Genomic DNA, 21,131 nt, shown 5'->3' with positions numbered 1-21,131 from the left:
AATTATATACATTGCAGAAATTGCAATTGAAGTCTGGGTTGACTTTAACATGACCTTCTGTTCGAAGTAGCCTCACATGCGACGAGCTATCCTAATGTTGAATCACACTGTAATTGAGTTGTAATTGTAATACCCTCGTTGACACAGTGTACAGTGAATGAGTCTCACTGTATCGTAGGTAGAGTTGTTCGGGTATGGCCCTATCATTTCAATGGTTGTCTCTTTTCATATATTATCGCTAACTTTAAGTTTCATTACTCGTGTATTGAGTATGAGCATTCCGTGCCATGGGAGTTTGCTTTGGGGTCATAGCCACCAAACACATTATTCTCTAGCAACTCATTTCATCCTGTCATATTGGTCATGTGATCAGTCTCGTTTACTATTTCTTATTATTTTAATAATCTTAGCCATTGTAAGTGTTATTTTGAGGCAGTTTTCATGGTTTTAGATCAGAGATCACATTATTGCTGATATTCATGTTCTTATGTCACTCCTTCAAGAAGAATTAATTAGTGTTTTAGCAAAGATGATAGCCATCGCAGCATAAAAAACTAGAGTAAATTTTATTGTTGAACTCATTGTGACACCTCATCACATGTCTATGGATTAAAATCATAACACTTGGTACAAGTGATTATGCATGTGTGCTCTAATTAAGCTGGTTCTTTAATCTTCTTGTATTATGTCTTAACAGAGTTTTTACTCATTACTGAATATTCAGGCAGTAAAACCACAAAGTCCTGTCTTTGTCGTGTCACAAAAAGAATAGCCTGCACACAAGCAGGCGGTTATATGAATGAAACATTTCTTGAAGCTCTCTTCAGCTTCTGTTAGTTTACAGTAACATCACCAATTAATGTATCACATCACTTTTCATGCTTAACCCAAAACTAACTTTTATCATGTACTAGATACACATCAGACAGCATGAGTAACACATCCTAGCACTGCATTATGTATTAGATACACATCAGAATGCTTTATCAAAACAACCTAGCTGTAGCCAATTAATCAGGACATACGATAGCACTTCTTAATAGGCCGTCAATTTTACCTCCCCCATCCACACCCCCCCCCCCAATATGCTAGAAAGCCTCAAAACGGTCAGTCATGCTCAAATTTTAAAAAGCATTTTTACTGCCACTGTAAAAGTAGTTTATATTCATACTGAGATATTAAAATACTCCTCCATCAATGAGAATATATTTGAGGATCAGAGCTTCTAGCAAAGTACTTTTGAAAACTTCTAGAAAGCTTTAGCATGCTAAAATTTAAGGGCCAACACTGATGACCCACAATTCAATATTTAGTTTGAAGTCAAACCAGGGATTCCACTTTAGAACAGTTTATCTGTTAATAGCAAAGCACACAGTTGGAGAGTGTGAACAATTAGGTACTTAGCTAGAACGGATTTCAAACCAAAGACCACTGAAATTGCCATAAATGTTGCTATGGAAACAAAGAATAATTTGGCTTCAATTAAAAAAATAATCACATTCTTGACTATATACACGGCATTAATATTCGCATTTGAAGTATGACATCTGTCCCACTTCACTTCAACTAATAAGACTCCAGTTGGGACGATCGTCAAAAGAGATGATGATTTATTTACCACAGAAGGCAAAAGTGCAGATGCTTACAGGTCTAACAGTTGGCTGAAAGTCATTTTAACTTAGTAAAGAAAGGGGATGAAACTCACTCATGCTATTACTTGGTGTGTTAGTCGTTGTTTCAGGTTCCGTTGTTTTTGACTCACAATCATCACCAGAGAATCCATCAATGCACCTGAAAATAAACAAATCACTATGAATTAATTTCATTATCTTCTTTTCAATTCTCTGTCACAGCTGTTCTGTCAATACAACTCACAAGTACTTTCTCACTGAAATGAGTGATAAACGTTTGGAGAAATACTAATAACTAAACTCTAAATAAATCACTATTATCATAGAAGTAAATGCACAACGGAAAACTGACTTCAGTTATAAACGTGGAAAAGTGAAAAGAAATCTATGACTAGCACCAGATTTGAAACAGTGACCTCTAGATTACAAACCCATTCTCTAACAACTGAGCTATACTGTGCTTAGTTGGTGGCAATTCTTATAGAGCCATTTCTATGCTGGGAGCACCAGTCAGAAGCCACAGCATCTTGCATACCATGTAACCAGGGATCACACCCATGCATTATCTGATGCAACCCAGAGTATTATTAATAAAGAAGATCACATGCACTATATGTTCCCTTATGAAGAAACTCTTGATACTTCATTAGAAACTCATATTAACAGAGTCATGATCACATGGTTAGAGTCTCAATGTAAACTTGGGTAAAAAGCTGCAACTCCTTTTTATGGATCTTTTCTTTATGTGATAATGTAATAATCATGTCAAAAGCTGCTGGTTCTAATCCTGTGCAAACGTCAACACAAGACTAGTGGGTCTACTGCCGACTTTGACCACACATCCAGTGCAAACATCAACACAAATTTAGTGGGTCTACTCCAGACTTTGACCACACATCCTGTGCAAATATCAACACAAACCTAGTGGGTCTACTCCAGACTTTGACCACACATCCAGTGCAAACATCAACACAAACCTAGTGGGTCTACTCCAGACTTTGACCACATATCCCGTGCAAACAACCAACCCAGTGGTCTACTCCAGACTTTGACCACACGTCCAGTGCAAACATCAACACGAACTGTTTTCCAAATTCATACTCACTGGTAAGATACTTAAGCAAAAATTGTTTTTACAAAACCAAATAGATGCATGGAGATTATTCTCAACAGGACATAGAGAAAAGTACATTACTTGAAATCAATTGTTAAAATGTCTCCAATCAGGTAATATACATGTATACTACACTGCTGTCACTTAAGTGAAGTAGCCTTCTATTCAAGTTACACCACCCGAATACAAGTACCCCATAAGTTACTTTACTTGCAATCAAGTACAGTATAGGTATGCTAAACTGGTTGAAATCAAATACCATGGACATACATTGGTAAGGTTTCTTTTTTAATCCAAATGAGAAATCAACTATTTGATTGTTATCCTTCATACTTTCATGCCAGTCACATGAACATACAGCCTTAACTAACATTGTGACTAAGTTAACATTGTGAAAATTGTGAACAAAAACAGACAATATATATGGCAAAAATGCTTTGGTGCACTGAGGCAGATACCAATCAGAAATACTCGCATTGTAAACTTTAATAGGCTAAATAGTTGCTCAAAGTAATTATATTAATCACTATACTTACGAGCATTTCATGGTGTCTGAGTCCAGAATGCCATTACCACTACAATTCACAGTTGGAGCTAAGGAAAAACGAAAACAAATTTAAGATCATAAATTGATGGCAATGTTGATGTTTTCTTGAATACTGCTCTTGTGGATTATCATCCAACAAAGTCCCCCCCCCCATGTTATGAAAATTTAATGATGGCAGTTTCTTTGTGCTCAGTTGGCGCACCTTAAATAGACTAGTACAGTATATTGTAGTACAACAAAGTTGGCTAGCGCTACACATTGATTACACACTTATCATCACATTTCGTGTCCATGTTCCATCAAACAAACATCTAGAAGATAAGCTCAAATAATTCAGATTAACCTGTGTGATGATCATCTTTTAATATTCAGGGTAAGTGTTTGGATAATACCTTATCTGATTAGCTGGAATCAGGGATTAATCAAATTATATACATTGCAGAAATTGCAATTGAAGTCTGGGTTGACTTTAACATGACCTTCTGTTCGAAGTAGCCTCATATGCGACGAGCTATCCTAATGTTGAATCACACTGTAATTGAGTTGTAATTGTAATACCCTCGTTGACACAGTGTACAGTGAATGAGTCTCACTGTATCGTAGGTAGAGTTGTTCGGGTATGGCCCTATCATTTCAATGGTTGTCTCTTTTCATATATTATGGCTAACTTTAAGTTTCATCATTATTCGTGTATTGAGTATGAGCATTCCGTGCCATGGGAGTTTGCTTTGGGGTCATAGCCACCAAACACGTTATTCTCTAGCAACTCATTTCATCCTGTCATATTGGTCATGTGATCAGTCTCGTTTACTATTTCTTATTATTTTAATAATCTTAGCCATTGTAAGTGTTATTTTGAGGCAGTTTTCATGGTTTTAGACCAGAGATCACATTATTGCTGATATTCATGTTCTTATGTCACTCCTTCAAGAAGAATTAATTAGTGTTTTAGCAAAGATGATAGCCATAGCAGCATAAAAAACTAGAGTAAATTTTATTGTTGAACTCATTGTGACACCTCATCACATGTCTATGGATTAAAATCATAACACTTGGTACAAGTGATTATGCATGTGTGCTCTAATTAAGCTGGTTCTTTAATCTTCTTGTATTATGTCTTAACAGAGTTTTTACTCATTACTGAATATTCAGGCAGTAAAACCACAAAGTCCTGTCTTTGTCGTGTCCCAAAAAGAATAGCCTGCACACAAGCAGGGGGTTATATGAATGAAACATTTCTTGAAGCTCTCTTCAGCTTCTGTTAGTTTACAGTAACATCACCAATGTATCACATCACTTTTCATGCTTAACCCAAAACTAACTTTTATCATGTATTAGATACACATCAGACAGCATGAGTAACACATCCTAGCACTGCATTATGTATTAGATACACATCAGAATGCTTTATCAAAACAACCTAGCTGTAGCCAATTAATCAGGACATAAGATAGCACTACTTAATAGGTCGTCAGTTTTACAATTTGTATCAGATTCACATCAGACAGCACGATTTACACAAAACTAGCACTACAATATGAATGAGATACACATCAGAATGCTTGATCAAAACAACCTAGCTTTACAATTTGTATTAGATATACACAGTATGATTTGAACAAAATTAGAACTACAACATGTATGAGATACACATCAAAGTAGATGATCTGATCAAGACAAGTCTAGATTTGTATATTTATATAAAAACTAACCCAAGGAAACAAATGTATTTACTTACCTAGGACTGATTCACAGAACTCACCAGTGAATCCCTGGAAGCATCTACGTAAATAATGGAATAAACCGTTTAACAAATTAATAGGGATTGTGGACAAAAAATGTTTACTGTCAAATATTATTAACATAAAATGACCATTTCTTCACAAATTTGACTTCTTCAAAATGAGACAATCATAGTTGCAACTGCTTTTCTTTGTGTTTACAATTATTAACAACTGCAGTTTATTTTTCCGGTACACATTTGTGCAACCTGTTTCTCTTACACTTACTTAAAGGGTGTGAAGACTCGCACAAAAAGAAACGTCTAATGTCGGTAATTTGACCTAGTTTCGAATGAGGTGTAACAGAAGTGTTAGACACCACCATCGATCGCAGAAAATACACACAAAGGTTGCTACCTTCAGTAACTAGACACTAGTGTACAGTCAGTACATACAGCTGCGGTAAATACCCACAGCACAGTATACAAAGGATACAGGGATGGACATCTCAGGTCCAGCTAAAGATAACAAGGTATCACGTTTCATTACTGTCTGCATTTTGTAGCGACACGAACAAAACGTCACTTGCAAGCAACAGAAAGTCAACTTTTTCCAATGGCCACAAGCAGTTTGGGGCGAGTCTTCAGTGCCTTTAAGTGGCGAGTAAATATTTTACTATGAAAAGTGAGGAACATTGAAAAAACAAATATCTACTTTGAAGGTGGTGCATATATGAGAACTCTAACAACATATTAAGGAGCCCATCCTATATGCATGAATATGTAGACTGTATCTATGGCAGTCTAAAACCATGTGAGTCGAGGGATAAGAGTGAGAAAATAATTTTAAGAACTTAAAAAAACATATACCTTCCTTATGTCAGTTCAGCGGAACTGTACCCTGCATGTCTTTTATCATATCAGTGGCTCAAGCTTTAGCATTTTTCAGTATCTTTTCTAGCATATTCTAGCACAGTTCAGTCTTTGCACTGACACTATCGTATCGTCTAGCAAACCCTTGGCTTTTTTGTTAGTATGTTAGGATACATGTCACATCTATTAAGAATGTCTAAGGCCAGGTTAATTCAGTACTGATATTTTCTCCAAAGTTAAGAGTTTTTTTGTTATTGAGTTTTAAGAATGAAAAATTCAAGGAGTTGCAAATGAGAAAATGGAGATGAAAATATCCCATTGCTGTTACCTGCATTTCCTTGTTGTCACATCACACACTCCATCCAAAGTACATTTGCAATCATATGGTGTCAGTGGTGGGGTGGGAGGAAAGGTGGGAACATCAGCAGCTGAGATAATGATGGGAAAAATTAAATCATAAAATGAAAATCATAACACCGAAAGTTGCATACACATATTCAAGGTACTGCACAATTAAGATACTTGTTATGAAATTATAAGGTATTATTTTTTGCTAGAAGTTCTTCCTTTACTTTATGCTTGCTTGGAGAAATGAGAGGTCCACATGATCTTACTTTTATTACAGATAGTTCGCTCTGTATCCAAGAAGTAGTCCCCATCTTCACACGCGCAAAAATATGTCAAGCCACCGTCGACAGGATTCGATGGTGACACAAGGCACAGGCTTGTGCAGGGTGCTCCCTCACATGGATTGCTCGCTGAGAAATGGAAGAAAAGTGGAGCAAAGCAATAGCTCTGTTATCTCATCAATTCCACATAAGAGGAGCAATACTGGAGGGGGGGGGGGGGACAGGAGAGACCTACTGATAGTATTCCCCCCAACCTCCACTCATCAATCATCAAAAACCCCTACCACTTGATTATGATCTGCCTTTGATAAATTTATAAGTATGGTAAACTATCAAAGTTTTAAACAGTTACAAAACTGTAATATCACTGTAGAATCAAAGATATATCCCTATTGATGGTATATTGTAGTGAAGGAAAGCTGGAAACTAACTATAGCCCTAAAGTCAAATCTAGCACATATCAACCTGTGTTTCATATTTGTGGCTGAAGAAATAATAAAAAAAAACAATGTTGAACATGAAGAATGTTTAGCTCCCCGGAAGAAAGTGCATGCATGCATGACCTTGGGATAAAGTGTGTAAGTTGCCAGTGTAGTGTATACTAGCAATTATAAAGGCCCCGGTAGTGACTATCAACTTAGAGATTTTTAAACATTTGGAATTGCATTTCTCATCTTCTTTATATTATCAGTAATATCAAATTAATGTAGTCACAAAATGAACTATTAAACATCTTCCCTACACATTTCAAAGTTAACATCCCCATATAAAAAGTTAAAAATTGTTCATTTAGAATTTTAATAAAAGAAGTAAAAAAACTACATTAGTATAAATAAAGGCTGATGTTAGGCAAATGTTTTAGTCTTAATATATCATCGTCCAAGCATAAAGAATTATGTGAGTATCAGGAATGTTTTTATAACTATTCTGGTTTCAAGATTTTCTCCTTAAAATTATTCTTTAATCTCTGGAATGCTCCTTTAATGGCTAGATTGATGATTACATCTGCTCCTTAGTGCAGGCTGCCTAAATGTTTATGCTAATCCACTGTCTTATATATACTGATTACTCAATAGAAACACGCTCTTTTAAAGTCATATGAACAACAGAGCATCCTTGGATGACATTCAGCACTTTTTATCCTTGAAGAATTGTGTCACAAAAAGTCTTGAATTTTCCCATTGAGTTTTGGCTTGCATTTGAGAAGCTATTACCGAATAGTCTGTGTATTAGACTATACGATCCAGTCACTTTAACTGATGAACCTCAACTGATTAAAGGGTCATTTCCTCAAAAATTAAATATGGTATAGAAATAGAACCTGGAGTGATAGGTTGATTTTGATGATCTACAGCAAATAAAACTTAAGGTTGTGGCTAAACTCATCCTTTAATATCTATGCTTCTCAATAATCCCATATCATGCAGTTAAACAAAGCAAAGATTTCATTGTTTCAGACAATTTGAGGGGTTAAAATAGTAACACACTCAGCACAAAAACGTACATCTCCTCAACATACATGAAGCAAGATCAAATAGCTGCTCCACAAGTTCTGCCTTTCTTTTCAAAGCCCACAATTTTCGCCACTACGAGATTGAGTTTGCCATATCCTATACCAGCTCCATCAAGGCACCATTTCAAATATTGAGTTAGATCTAGGACATGTGTGACATATCTTATGCATCATTATACAGGACTGGCATTTCACGCGAGAATGCATGTGACGTAATGTGGTCACTGGATATCTCGGGTCACATTTACATTGCAAACTTGATCTCAACTGCCGGATCAGATTCTGGTCTCTACCAACATCAAAATAGGAGGATCAGATCAGGATCTGAAATGTGTTTACAGTACAGCTGTGGTCTAGACTTCAGGATCTGATCCTGACGTCGAGATCTGATCCGGATCTAGAAGCACCCATACTGTTATTGAAATTGAAGACATACCACCCTGTGTATCATATCGTATTGGATGGTTCATCTTTAGTCCTGTTGGTGCATTGACATTTTGTATTTCAGTTTCTGGTTGTGTGTATCCACGTTTGTCCAATTTAAGTAGAGAACTTAGCGGTCCACGGGTAGTAATGTACAGGAACGATTCAAAGACTTCGCAATGGATTGGGTTTTGTAAATCTGTAAAGGAGAAATATTCTCATTTAAGCTTAAATTTCAAATGATCAACTATTAGTTTCAAGTACAGTACCTCATAATACTTCTAATTTTGGATATTTCTGCTTCAAACTTTGATGTACTAGTAATAATATTGGGGAAAGACCTCCAAATTGGGATTGGTCATAGAACCAAGGTTCTCAACCCCAGTGAATAAAAGAGGTCGTACTTTAGAACCAAGAGTTGCAACATTTACTTCAACATGAATTCAAATCTGCATGTATTTACAATTATGTGGTGATTGTGTGCAGAGCTAATTGGCATAATGTGTACAAAAACTTACTTTAAAGTTACTGTAACACAAATACTCTACCCCTCCTTGAAATACTGGTGCCAGCACCACCGCCCTCTCCCCCAAGAATCAAGAATTCCTGTTTTACCTTCGGACTGTCTTATCAGTCGACGACCTGTACCATTCCAATTCATGGATTCGATCCTGTTTGCGTGACTATCACAGAAGTAGATGGTATCGTCTTTGGCAAAATCAATTGTTAGACCTGCTGGTTCCTGTAACATGTCCATGACCAGTACCTCTCGATTCTCTCCATTCATAAAGGCCCATTCGATCGAGGCGTTTTCACCTTTATTCGTCCAGTACATGTACCTGAAACCAAATTTAGTAATAAACTTTTATGATCAAGTTATCACAAAGTATCAATCACAAAAGTGCTAGCTGTTCTTCTAGCAAACGAGTCAGCTCTAACTGTTTGACTTCATGTAATTGTGCTTCTTTGCAATTTTCTTTCTGTTCCGATAATACACTGAAGACTTGTATCTATTTTAATTTTGTAAATGAAGGGTGGGGGGGGGGGTTAGGGGAAGCAATTCTTTTAATTGAAAACTGTCATTAGTGATAGAGTATGTGCATTGTATTAGTGGCTTTTCCTACTAAAAGGGTTTTTCTGTTGGAATATCTCCCCCGATGACAATCACAGACCACCTGATATGTGTCGTCTCCTAAAGTGCTCATACACAGTCAAAACATGTTACGAATATTTTGTAGTAAATCATACCTAAAGTTAGGAACAATAAGTTATGTAGGCAACTATAAACAGTGTGGAACATTTTCCTCTTCAATAAATTTTTCAACATTGCCTGCTGAACTGCTACCAGAATATTCCATAGAACTTACCCTCTCCTAGGATTAACAACAATTTCAGTTTCACCACCAGATAGTCCTTGGACCAGAGTCCTTGGACTACTGCCATCTAGTTTAGCCACAGAGATGCGAGAGACCTCTTTTGTTACCATGGTGTCAATAACTGTTTGACGACGTGTTCGTGAAACAGAAAAGGGAACACCTTGATCTACCCAAAAGATGTTTCTGGTACAAAGAAGAGAAGAAAATAAAAAAAGAAAAGAACAAAGAACCATCATGCAAACATCTCTGTAGAGTTCCATATTTTTAATATCAATTGTTTGAGGGTACTGGTGACCTTAAGTTTCTTGAGTATTATACCACCTTGCAGGGTTGCTGACATTTTCAACTTCCTCCAACCAAAGCTAGTGAAGGAGATAAACACAGATTACAGATTATCCCAAGTAGCATAAGGATCAAGTTCAGCACTGACTAATGAGCTATTTACATACTTCTTTGAACAACTTATGCAACAGACTGTGTTAACTAATGTGACAGTGATACCCACAGCCTGCAAGTGACTACTAGCTTAATTCTTTCACCCTTCAAATCAAAGATTTGCTAGATCAAGGCACCCTTGAAGCTGCAGCCATTCTTTCACAGCATGATAGTAACCAACTTCACTTTATCTTCGCTTTTGACTTTACTAGTGACAAATATTGAGACATGTTCTGTGGAGTATAGAGAGGAAAGGTTGATAATTAATTTGATATTTATGTTCTGTTTAATTTACTGAACCTGGATTATCTGCTTTTATCCTGAACTAAAAATCTAAGCATTCCTCTCTTCATAATAGTAAAAGACTTTTCTCTTCCCTAAAATAGCATATACATTAGTCCATTCAGGGTATAGAGTCAGAAAGAAAGGCTGCAGCAGCTGCAATATTTCCTGCAGCAAGGCTGCATCAAAACTGAAACACTAGAAATTATCACTGCAGACCTTCAGTCTCTATTGTGTGAAATAATGGAACACAATATATTAAATATGTCCTATGCAGCCTGGCTGCAGCCCCCTCTTTCTTCCTTTTGACTTAATTGTTCCCTAACAAACACAGGATGTTTTGTTATCACAATTACAATGCACCTTTGAACAGTTTTTCCAGTACTGTGTATTGACAATTACAATGCCAATCTGCCCTCAAGTATAAGAAACAGGTAAAGAAAGAACAAAAATGATCGTATCTGGATAAAAAGCTAAGATCCCACTTTTCAAGATTAATAACTGTATATAAGTGTACTCTCTGACCCCCCAAGGAGCTAGGAAGTACAGCGAGGTGAATTGAATGGGGAAGTGGAGGAGGCAGGGTGGGGAGTGTAGTCAAGAATCTGCAGGAGGGAGGTAAAAAAAAACTCACCCTCCCATAAAATCCACACTGATTCCAGATGGAAGGTTGATTCCCTCTTGAACTATTGTTTCAGCAACTGCAACATCATCATCTGAGAAAGGCAGCTTTGCTCTCTTAATAACTTTAAGTGATGAATCTGTCCAGATAACAGTGTCTGGGGAGAATAACATTGACATTGAATAATTATGACAGTAAATCCAATTTACCCCTCCAAAAAAAAAAACAATTTGTAGAAAGTCAAAATATGTTTATTAATTCTACAAGACTGCCACCTTCAAAATGTTTTTCGTCATTGTGCCATTTTAGTTGTATTTTTGAGAAATTCCCTCAAATGTCGACAAATAACTTGGGAGATTCAGAAGCTTTAAAAATTAAGTTGGTGCTAAAATATATGGTCCATACTGGTGTCCTATAATCTAACAGAGACAATCTCTTAATTCTGCTATGAATAGATTCATGAAAATTTTCAGCAAATAAATGGCTTCAACTGTTAGTCAGAATGGATAAACATTTTGTTTCCCATGCAGACATAAACTAATAATTTACGCACTTCCTTATTATTCATACTACACTTTATATAAATATTTTACAGCAGTGTGTACAATCTTGTGATGTGTTACTTCGCGATAACTCCAATGTGAACATTCAAGGGTGTCAACGAGAATCACTTATGATAAGACCTCAATTACATAGTTACAGATTTATTTTGTGCATCTTAAAATTGAATGAATGTTATGTTGATGCTATTCCCAACATTTATGTCTGTTTTGTTATTTGATGTTACTTCTAACTTGAATTTTACTTATTTCTTCCCTTCTTTCATGTCATTTGTTAATGTGACTTTTGTTTAATATGCTGAATAATGTGACTAATCATTTCATGTCATTGCTTCTGTGATTTTTATTTCTTCATTTAACATTATTACTAAAATTACTTCATAATCATATTACTAATGTGACTTTTATTTCTTGTCATGATTAACATGAATTTCAATTGTTCTTACTTATGTGACTTTTTTCAATTTCATGTCATTGCTTCTGTGAGTTTACTGTATCGTTTCACATTATTACTAACACAAGGTTTATTTCTTCATTTCATAACACTAACATGACTTTTATTTCTTTATTTCATGTTATTAATATTAACGTGAATTTCATGTCCTTTTTTATGTGACTTTATTCAATTTCATTTGATTGCTGCTGTGACTTTTATAATTTCAGTTTCATGTTTTACTCATTTGACTTTTATGTTATTACTTCATATCACAACCTTTCCCCATAACATCTAAACTCTTTGAATATTAAAAGATAAATACAATACAGATGCCAGTCGAAACAATTTGAAAACTACCTTTATGAGTGTCTAGTGAAGCTACTCGTCCTTCACCGTGTACGACAGTTCCTTCCCTGTTGGTGTCATAGTTGAGGAACCGTATCTCACTGCCAGATGCATAAAGAAGTCTAGGTCTCTTGTCTAATGGGTGAGAAAAAAGAAAAAGAAAAAAGAAAAAAAAATAGGTTTGGAAATAAATGCCTTTTGATCCAAGTTTTGTAGTAAATATAAGATGCCCACTTGCGGGTGTTTTATATACTCTGTAAAATAGCACTTGACCAGACTGCAACCAATAAAGTTACAAATGTAATATAAATTCCAACTGGCACACCAAGGCCTGACAATCGTGGCATCATCTACTCTAATTTTCATACATACTAACAGAAAAATGAATAATTCAAGACAGGGAGTGGGTGGGGGTGTGTGAATTGCAAAATAATTCCGATGCTATAAAGAAAATAATAGTAATAAAAAGACATTGAACATGAAAATGTATGAGCCTTGATATTAAATGATATTAGACAGACTATTAACGGACTTGTCCAAGTCTTCAGTCTTGTGTGTGAAGGAACATTAAATCGTTATATCTCAAGATATAATTGTCCCCACTCCAGGTGTGTTGGGATTTATGAAACTGAATTAAAGTAGCACCTACATAACAGCTTCATAGTCTTTTCACTTAGCAAACAATGAAGGCTGGGTGTAAACAAAGCTACAACTAAGCTATAGCTATGCTTAGAGAATCCCAAGGGATACAAACCATATGGTGGCTAATTGCAAACCCTGTCAATGTGATGGATAAACACCTTGTATCAAACCATCTGTTTTCATGAATATTCAAATGAATAATGAGGAAAGTCATCCAGTTAGGTCAATTTTTCTTCGATAGGGGACTGTCATGTCTTGTTTCAAGGCACTTGTACAAACAGTATGAACATCCTGTATCTATCACATCAATATAAGGAACTGTTTGTACTACCAGTACCAGTGCTTTGAAGCATGATATGAGAGGACAGTATAGAGTGGTATTAGCATTAGATCAGATACAGATTAAAAACTGTTAATACTCTCAGTATCAGTGCTTTGAAGCATGATATGAGAGGACAGTATAGAGTGGTATTAGCATTAGATCAGAAACAGATTAAAAACTGTTCATACTCTAAACTGTATCAGTGCTTTGAAGCATAATATGAGCGGACAGTGTAGATTGCTTATAGCATTAGAACCAGATAAAGGTTAGGGAACTGTTTGTACTATCAGTACAAGGGCTTTGAAGCATGATATGAGAGAACAGTATAGAGTGCTATTAGCATTAGATCAGATAAAGGTTAAGAACTGTTCATGGGAGGACAGTGAAGAGTGGTATGAGCTTTACAAAATGTCTCAACTGGCTGGATATGGGTGTGTAACTGAGGTGATGCACTTACCCGATCATTAATGACAGTTTTCAAATGAAAGAGTTGCTCCCCTCCCCCCCTCTCATTTACAAAACTAAACCAAATACAATAACAATCCAACATTATCGGTAAAAGAAAGAGAATTGTGAAGAAGCATAACTAATACCTGGAGCCAAACACATAGAGCTCTCCAATAACTGATATCCTTCAGTGCATCGGCACCGGTAACTTCCCTTTATATTATCACAAATTTGGTAACAGGGATCATTCTCAAGACATTCATTGATATCTGAAAGTAAAATTGAAAATATGGTTTGGTTATTAAAGATCATCAGATATTGGCCTCAAAATTAAGCAATTGTTACAGTTGCTTTGTTTCTCTCTTTCAAGATTGCTCTTTTTAAAGGTAGTTTCCTGGTGTTTCTGAACATCCAAATTGTAAGTTCAGACATCAAAGAGAGTTAAAATTATACACAGTCCAATTTCTCAGAGAGGGAAACATCCTTTGAGAGGTTGGTAGAAGCTAAATGCTAGATGCAATTGGAGCATGAGTGACTATTATCTGACTTTTTTAGCATATTAGGGTCAATACTGATGACCATTAAGACCAAGCAGATTTATACTTCCTGTCCAAATTTCATCATAATTTCTGGGTTCTTAGCCAAGACCACCAAATAAAGACAGTGTGAACCGACTCTTTCCTGCTACAACTTTACATCGTTGAAAAAACGAAACCACACAGTGTTAAAGCTACACAAGATTGTCTTTAGTGTCCCCCCCTGGTGGACTGGATTAGGCCACGACCCACCAGATCCCCACTCCTTAGAATTGATGCCCAGAATGCATTGAAAACAAGATTGGACTGGAGTTAATGTTATCAAATCTTTTTTTTAATGATAAATAAAAACAACTAAAATAAAATAAAAGCCTGATATTCGTCAGAAAGTCACCTCCAACTGGATAAATTTTTCAGACGTGGAAAATTCAGTGACCCACCGAAATGGTGTTTACGAGCCACTTTTCTGGATCGCGCCCGATAGTTTGTGGATGGTGGTATTAAGGTAGAGTAATATTAATGTTATGTATTAACAGGTGAATGTTGGCATCTTGCTATCCAGTATCTGCTAACTCTCTGCACTCACCTTCGCAACTCCTCAGACCTGACAGGTGAGGTACTTTGTTAGGTCTGAAGCCGTCTCTACAGGAGCAGATAGAGTAACTACCAGAAGGGACTTCGTTACATTCCTCTATGCAACTTGTGTTACTACATGTGACTCTACCATAGGCTGTGAGGAAAGAAAACCAATTTTTCAAAAAATTGTTAATCATTTTTCTCTTGGTGGTATTTAGCTGGTAGACACATGGATGATCAGATAGTAAAAGATTTTTCTCTTAGAGAGATGACCATTTTCAGGGTTGTGCTTCTGAAACCCATACAAAAGATAACTTGAAGGCTGATATCATGACCTGTTTATCAGCAAAGCAATTTTATATCTACGTTGACTATAAAACAGTGTATTTGTATGGGGATATGTGCTCTGAGTTAGCAGAACATAACTATTAAATTAGTCCAAATCATAATATCATTGGATAATAAACGTTGAATGACAAATAATTCTAAGAATACCCCCCCCCCCCGTGAAAAAAGATCAAACAAAGTGATTGAATTGAAATCACTATAGAATATGCAGGTTTATATTAGTAGTAATTCTAATGTTTTCATTAAATATATAGACTCTTGCATATTCAAATATCAGACCATAATGTAACAAGTGTAATTGTTCAATGACGGTGAGATGTTACCATGGTAACACATTAAGCTGCTTTTTAAAAATGTGGTTGTCGTGTACCAGCATGTCTTCAAATTGTACAACAAACAGAAAGAAAAAGAAGAAAACTTACGACAAAATTCGTTTTCATCATCCCCACAGTCATTATATCTATCACACACAAATTCGACTGGAATGCATTCGTTGGTGGTCTCACAGAGAAATTGTCCTTCTTCGCAGGTTGCAAAACCTGAAAAGCAAGAACATCGGATTTGAAAGTTACCATTCTCAAACACAAGCGTGTACATTAAAGGAGGTAGGAACTGTTTCAAAATGAGCTGCAACAGCTGGAAAATCTCAATGCAGCAAGGCTGAATGAATATCAGACAAATGCAATCATCAGGCAGATCAGCAGTCCATACTGTGTGGAATGGGGGAGCACATAAGAATATGTCTCCTCCCTGTGGCCTGTCTACATTAATGCTGCAGCCATTTCAGCCTCATACTTTTGACATGTTTGCTAAGAGTATATCTATAGCTGTTCCAGATGAGGAATTTTTTGTTAGTTACAGTACTCTCTAATATCAATCTAGTGAAACAAAGACTATCAAATGATAGTCAGAGATCTATACATAAAACATTAAAATAAAAAATGCAACATAAAATACGAAATGCACATTAGCAATTGTGGTTTCAGACTGGTACTCCCACAACTGCAGAGAAGTCATTGAATAGGGATAGGCTGACAATATTTAGTTGAAGAAAGGAAGGCCAAGTCTTTGGGTCTTTAATAGTTGTGGGTTATGGGAAAATGACTTTGAAGGGCACCTACAAAATATGATGATATTAAGAGAAAAATCAATATGTATGGTGCAGGGATGTAAGTGCAGCCCCAAAAAAAACCCGGAAAACTATTCGGAGACCCCGGGTGAATGCCGTCCTAACACATCCTACTCCTAGCTCTGACTACTTACACACTATTGTTATGTTAGGCTAGCTCAGAAGTATTAGCGCTAACACATCTTACCCCTAGTTCTTACTACTTACACACTATCGTTATGTTAGGCTAGCTCAAAGTTACGAATACGTCGCAGCGAACTACGGAATAAAAAACAGTCTCACATTCGAATGCGATCACAAATATCGACTTTCATATGCGTATCCCGTAGATTTCCGCTGCTCACAAATATCACAAGTGTTAATTCCGAAAGTTATGTCGAGCACCAGCAGTTACGAAGATATTAATTAGCAGTCCAATCAACGTGAATTAGGCAAGGTTTTTCACCGTCAGAAATGAGCTATGGCGATTTGAAGTTCGCACGTACGCAACGATATTCACATGGCACAATGTTGTACAGTGCAATGCGATGATGCGAAACAGGAATGGTATTTTGATTGATCGATGAGAAAAGTTAGCTTGCTGCAACGGGCCAGGCATTTTTGCCGCGTTGTGTCTTTGATATTCGAACAATTTTGTGGAACTTTATTGGAATTAAACAAAACCGGATTTCCGTAAAAATACGGAAGACTTACATCCCTGATGGTGCTGTAGATAGGTATGGAGTAACTAGCCAGTGATGAGTAACTCTGAAAAGTAACTTTCACAAGTCTTTAGAGCTGTACTATTTTGAAAATTTAAAGCCTATAAAGTCGATGGGAGTATGTTACCCTATAGTAGTGGAAAAATTCTCACTTGGATTAAATAGTGCAGGTTCATTAATATCAGTCTTGCCAAAAACCAAAAAATAAATAAATAAAATAGGAAAGAATAAGAAGAAATATGTAACTTTTTCTAATTTACTTACAAATGGAATCAGTTTCATCACTCTCATCATCACAGTCAGGGTACCCGTCGCATTTTTCCCACTCAGGAATACACTGGCCGTTATCGCACTTGAAAAGGTTGGTGTGATCGCAGTCTAATAAACAAAAGCAGCAAAAAGGTAGCATCGTGTTCTCTTAAAGCAATGTGTCAAAAAGAATAACAAAATAAAGCTGCAGCATCCCTCGCAGCAGTGATCGAATCGACGTCAAAGAATAGAGATTCTCTCGGTGGACCAGCAACGCATTAAAATTAGTTTTGTGGACTGTAATGCTTATATACTGTGTGAAACTTCACAGCACAGATTATTTCACCCTACGTATGGAGCATATGGCTATAAAGAACGTACATGCCAACATGACTTTGATCTAAATGCCACCTCCCTTTTTCATCCAAACTTCTCAAACTTGGTATAATTTTGAACAAACTTACTACCACATAGGCTTTCATCTTCATCACTGTTATCTTTACAATGGTTGTATCCGTCGCAGGTAAATGAGATGGAGATACACAGCGTATTATTGCAAGTAAATTGAGTCCTCAGGCAGAAATGATCTCCAGGATATCGAGGTGCTGCAAAGATGTAAGAATGTGACTGACCACTGATAAATCCTGAAAAGTCAGATCTTATGAGTTACTGTTATAGTGTGTGTTTCATTATTTCATGAATAGTCAAATATTATTTCATGAATAGTCAACTATTATTTCGTGAATAGTCAACTACTATTTCATGAATAGTCAACTTTTATTTCATGAATAGTCAACTTGTCTGTTAAAGTGGACAGTTGCATAATGTGCAGGTGTAAAACAATACAAACAAATACCAACAGCTGAACATATTGGCCTGTATATTGATTTTTTAAATTATCCTACCATAGATATTAATCATTTATAAAACATTAATGCTGCAGAGAAACTCAGCTGTCCAAATGTTATCGCCGCACTGTAATAATAGCTCACACCAGCATGCTGGTATGAGCTAAAAACTTGATCCAGGTGACAAAAATGGCCCATTACGGCCCACAGGTGACCTTTGACCCCAAATTTCGGACCATTTCTGATGGCCCTATACCCAATGGTCTTTGTGTCCAAGTTTCATGAAATTCCATTAAACACTGTGCGAGTGGGTCGGTTTTACCAATTGTTGACGGATAGAGTGATAGAATGATAGACGCCGCACTGTAACAATAGCTCACACGCTGGTATGAGCTAAAAACTTGATCCAGGTGACAATTTTCTGATAAGAACATATTGGAGGCAATACTAATGTATCTGATCTGTAATATATAATAATGTATAATAATTTATACATTCTTTCACAAGTTTGGATAGGATGTTTGGTACAATGCTGGGAATGATATCACAGAAAAGTTTCTGGCAGTGATATGCTTGAAGAGGATGCTAAGAATTAAGAGGAGGTATAAAAATAGGATGAAGAACTAGTGTGTAGCAAGCCTTAATTTGTGGTGTAAATGGGCAAAACCAAATGTTTATCTCCATTTTTAAATAGAGTCAGTTTTGTTAACACTTGTATTGTTATAAATTTTTTTTAACAACATCATACAAGCTCTAACTCTAAGCTCTAACAAGAACTAACTTTTTCTTCCTGTACCCTTCTCCCTCTAGCTATTAGGAACTGATGTTAGAGGAAGATTTTGGTGGATAATTTAGGAAGAATTTTACCACAATTTAGTTCATCGTCATAATCTACACAATCAGGTACACCGTCGCACAGAAGGTCATTAGAAATGCATAATCCTGACGATGAGCATTGGTAATAGTCTTCTTCACAGGTGTGGTCTGAGGAGAGAAGAGGAATTAAAAGGTTAAACTACACAGTCATGGCAGTTTTAGGAGGGGGGGGGGGGAGTGAATGAAGAAAGTTACTTGTTGATCTAGGGCGGGTGGCGGCTCATCATTCACTTCACTGTTATTAAAATTTATAAAATATTAAAAATGATCACTATGATCTTTCCTGCCTATAACCGATACCACCGGAGTCCCCTGTTTGTGGAGATTTAATATCTACCCGAGTTTGTAATGCTAGTCATACTGAACGCTCCATTGCACAAATTCATGATGAAACACACTGTACTATTTCGTTGGTCAAGCCAAATTTGACTTCACACAGGAGGGTAGTGCTGGCTATAGCAGCACTTGTGGTTTAATACAATCATATGGTGGCTGGTCAATGAATTATTTTCACTCAAGGATGACTCCTGATGCCAGTTGTTGGTATATTTTGTGCTATTAAGTAAAAAAATTAATGCTCGAGTGAATTTGAGGAGGACTGTCTTTCTCAAGACAGGCTTGACCGTTATGATGATGATTATAATTAAAAGGATAACAAAGAAAACCAGAATGCAAAATGCATTGAGGTTTCGATGACTTCAATGCACTAGACTTCTGCTTGTTAGTATAACCAGAACTAGCTGTTACAATAACACTATGGCATGCTAACACAGGTCAGTCTGTACGTGGTTATACACACCTCCATCAAAAACAGTAGGGTTCTTGTATTCAATGTTATGAATCCGCACTCCAAGTATTACAAACCAAACCAAAACTCTAATAACTTCGCACATTAAGGTTGCAGAGGAGTCCACTTTGGACAATTTAGATTGGAATATGCCCACGAAACTTCAAAGAATCAACTTGAAAGAGGCTAATACAGGTCACTGGAGGTCAACCTGAGGTCAAAGGTCACCCAAATGCAGGTCTACTATTGTATTACAATAGTGTAACTCCCAGCCTTGATGGACATTTGGTTCTCAAGTTATTGCAAAAATACTAGTTTTTGACCCCTGATTGACCTTTGTTGACATTGGATCACATGACTGTTATGTTTTGAAACAATCCCTTACCCCATTGACAACTAGTCCCAAAATATCAACCTTGTCAGACCCTGTCAATGGTAGATTCACAAGTTACTGAGAAAAACTAGGCCAACCTTACAGCCAACTCCATGAAGTGAAAGCAAATCTCAAAGTTCACAGGTGCTTGACCTAGTGTCTCCTTGGCAGCTGGCCAAGAAATGTTTTGAAATTTGTGGTACCTGTGCAACTTACATCCAACCAAAACTACTAATGATCTACAAATATTTTTAGAGAAGGCATGCTTCGCCATTCAAGTGTACTATTCCATCAAAATCACATCAACTCTTTAGCAAAATATCCATGCAGATGAGTGACAAGTGTTGCAGTAGCTCTAGCACTTTTATATATATCTATGGTCTCCAAGCAAGCCTTGGAAGACACTGTAACACACATATATGTATCAGGGATGTAAGTGCAGCCCAAAAAAACCCCCAGAAAACTATTCGGAGACCCCAGGTGAATGCCGTCCTAACACATCCTACTCCTAGCTCTGACTACTTACACACTATCGTTACTGTATGTTAGGCTAGCTTAGAAGTATTAGCGCTAACACATCCTACCCCTATTTCTTACTACTTACACACTATCGTTATGTTAGGCTAGCTCAAAGTTACGAATACGTCGCAGCGAACTACGGAATAACAAACAGTCTCACATTCGAATGCGATCACAAATATCGACTTTCATATGCGTATCCCGTAGATTTCCGCCGCTCACAAATATCACAAGTGTTAATTCCAAAACTTATGTCGAGCACCAGCAGTTAC

The 21,131-nt window shown here is 36.6% G+C and overlaps 1 protein-coding gene across 5 annotated transcripts in view; it reads right to left on the bottom strand.

The window, feature by feature from the left end:
- The window catches only part of LOC139965096 (low-density lipoprotein receptor-related protein 2-like), a 116,805-nt gene that overhangs the window by 17,437 nt on the left and 78,237 nt on the right, over window positions 1-21,131 (bottom strand). For all 5 annotated transcript variants that reach the window (XM_071967324.1, XM_071967325.1, XM_071967321.1 and 2 more), the window contains 16 exons: window positions 19,172-19,288; window positions 17,921-18,061; window positions 17,472-17,585; window positions 15,800-15,916; window positions 15,040-15,183; window positions 14,064-14,186; window positions 12,519-12,641; window positions 11,178-11,322; window positions 9,818-10,009; window positions 9,066-9,289; window positions 8,464-8,649; window positions 6,500-6,643; window positions 6,214-6,313; window positions 5,031-5,074; window positions 3,282-3,339; window positions 1,706-1,791 (listed from right to left, as the gene is read on the bottom strand). In XM_071967324.1, coding sequence (XP_071823425.1) covers window positions 1,706-1,791; window positions 3,282-3,339; window positions 5,031-5,074; window positions 6,214-6,313; window positions 6,500-6,643; window positions 8,464-8,649; window positions 9,066-9,289; window positions 9,818-10,009; window positions 11,178-11,322; window positions 12,519-12,641; window positions 14,064-14,186; window positions 15,040-15,183; window positions 15,800-15,916; window positions 17,472-17,585; window positions 17,921-18,061; window positions 19,172-19,288 — 2,058 coding nt within the window. The remainder of the gene's footprint in view (window positions 1-1,705; window positions 1,792-3,281; window positions 3,340-5,030; window positions 5,075-6,213; window positions 6,314-6,499; window positions 6,644-8,463; window positions 8,650-9,065; window positions 9,290-9,817; window positions 10,010-11,177; window positions 11,323-12,518; window positions 12,642-14,063; window positions 14,187-15,039; window positions 15,184-15,799; window positions 15,917-17,471; window positions 17,586-17,920; window positions 18,062-19,171; window positions 19,289-21,131) is intronic.

This window comes from Apostichopus japonicus, chromosome 23 (assembly GCF_037975245.1).
Source record: "Apostichopus japonicus isolate 1M-3 chromosome 23, ASM3797524v1, whole genome shotgun sequence".
Lineage (NCBI taxonomy): Eukaryota > Metazoa > Echinodermata > Holothuroidea > Aspidochirotida > Stichopodidae > Apostichopus > Apostichopus japonicus.
This window is presented reverse-complemented; position numbering and strand designations above follow the sequence as displayed.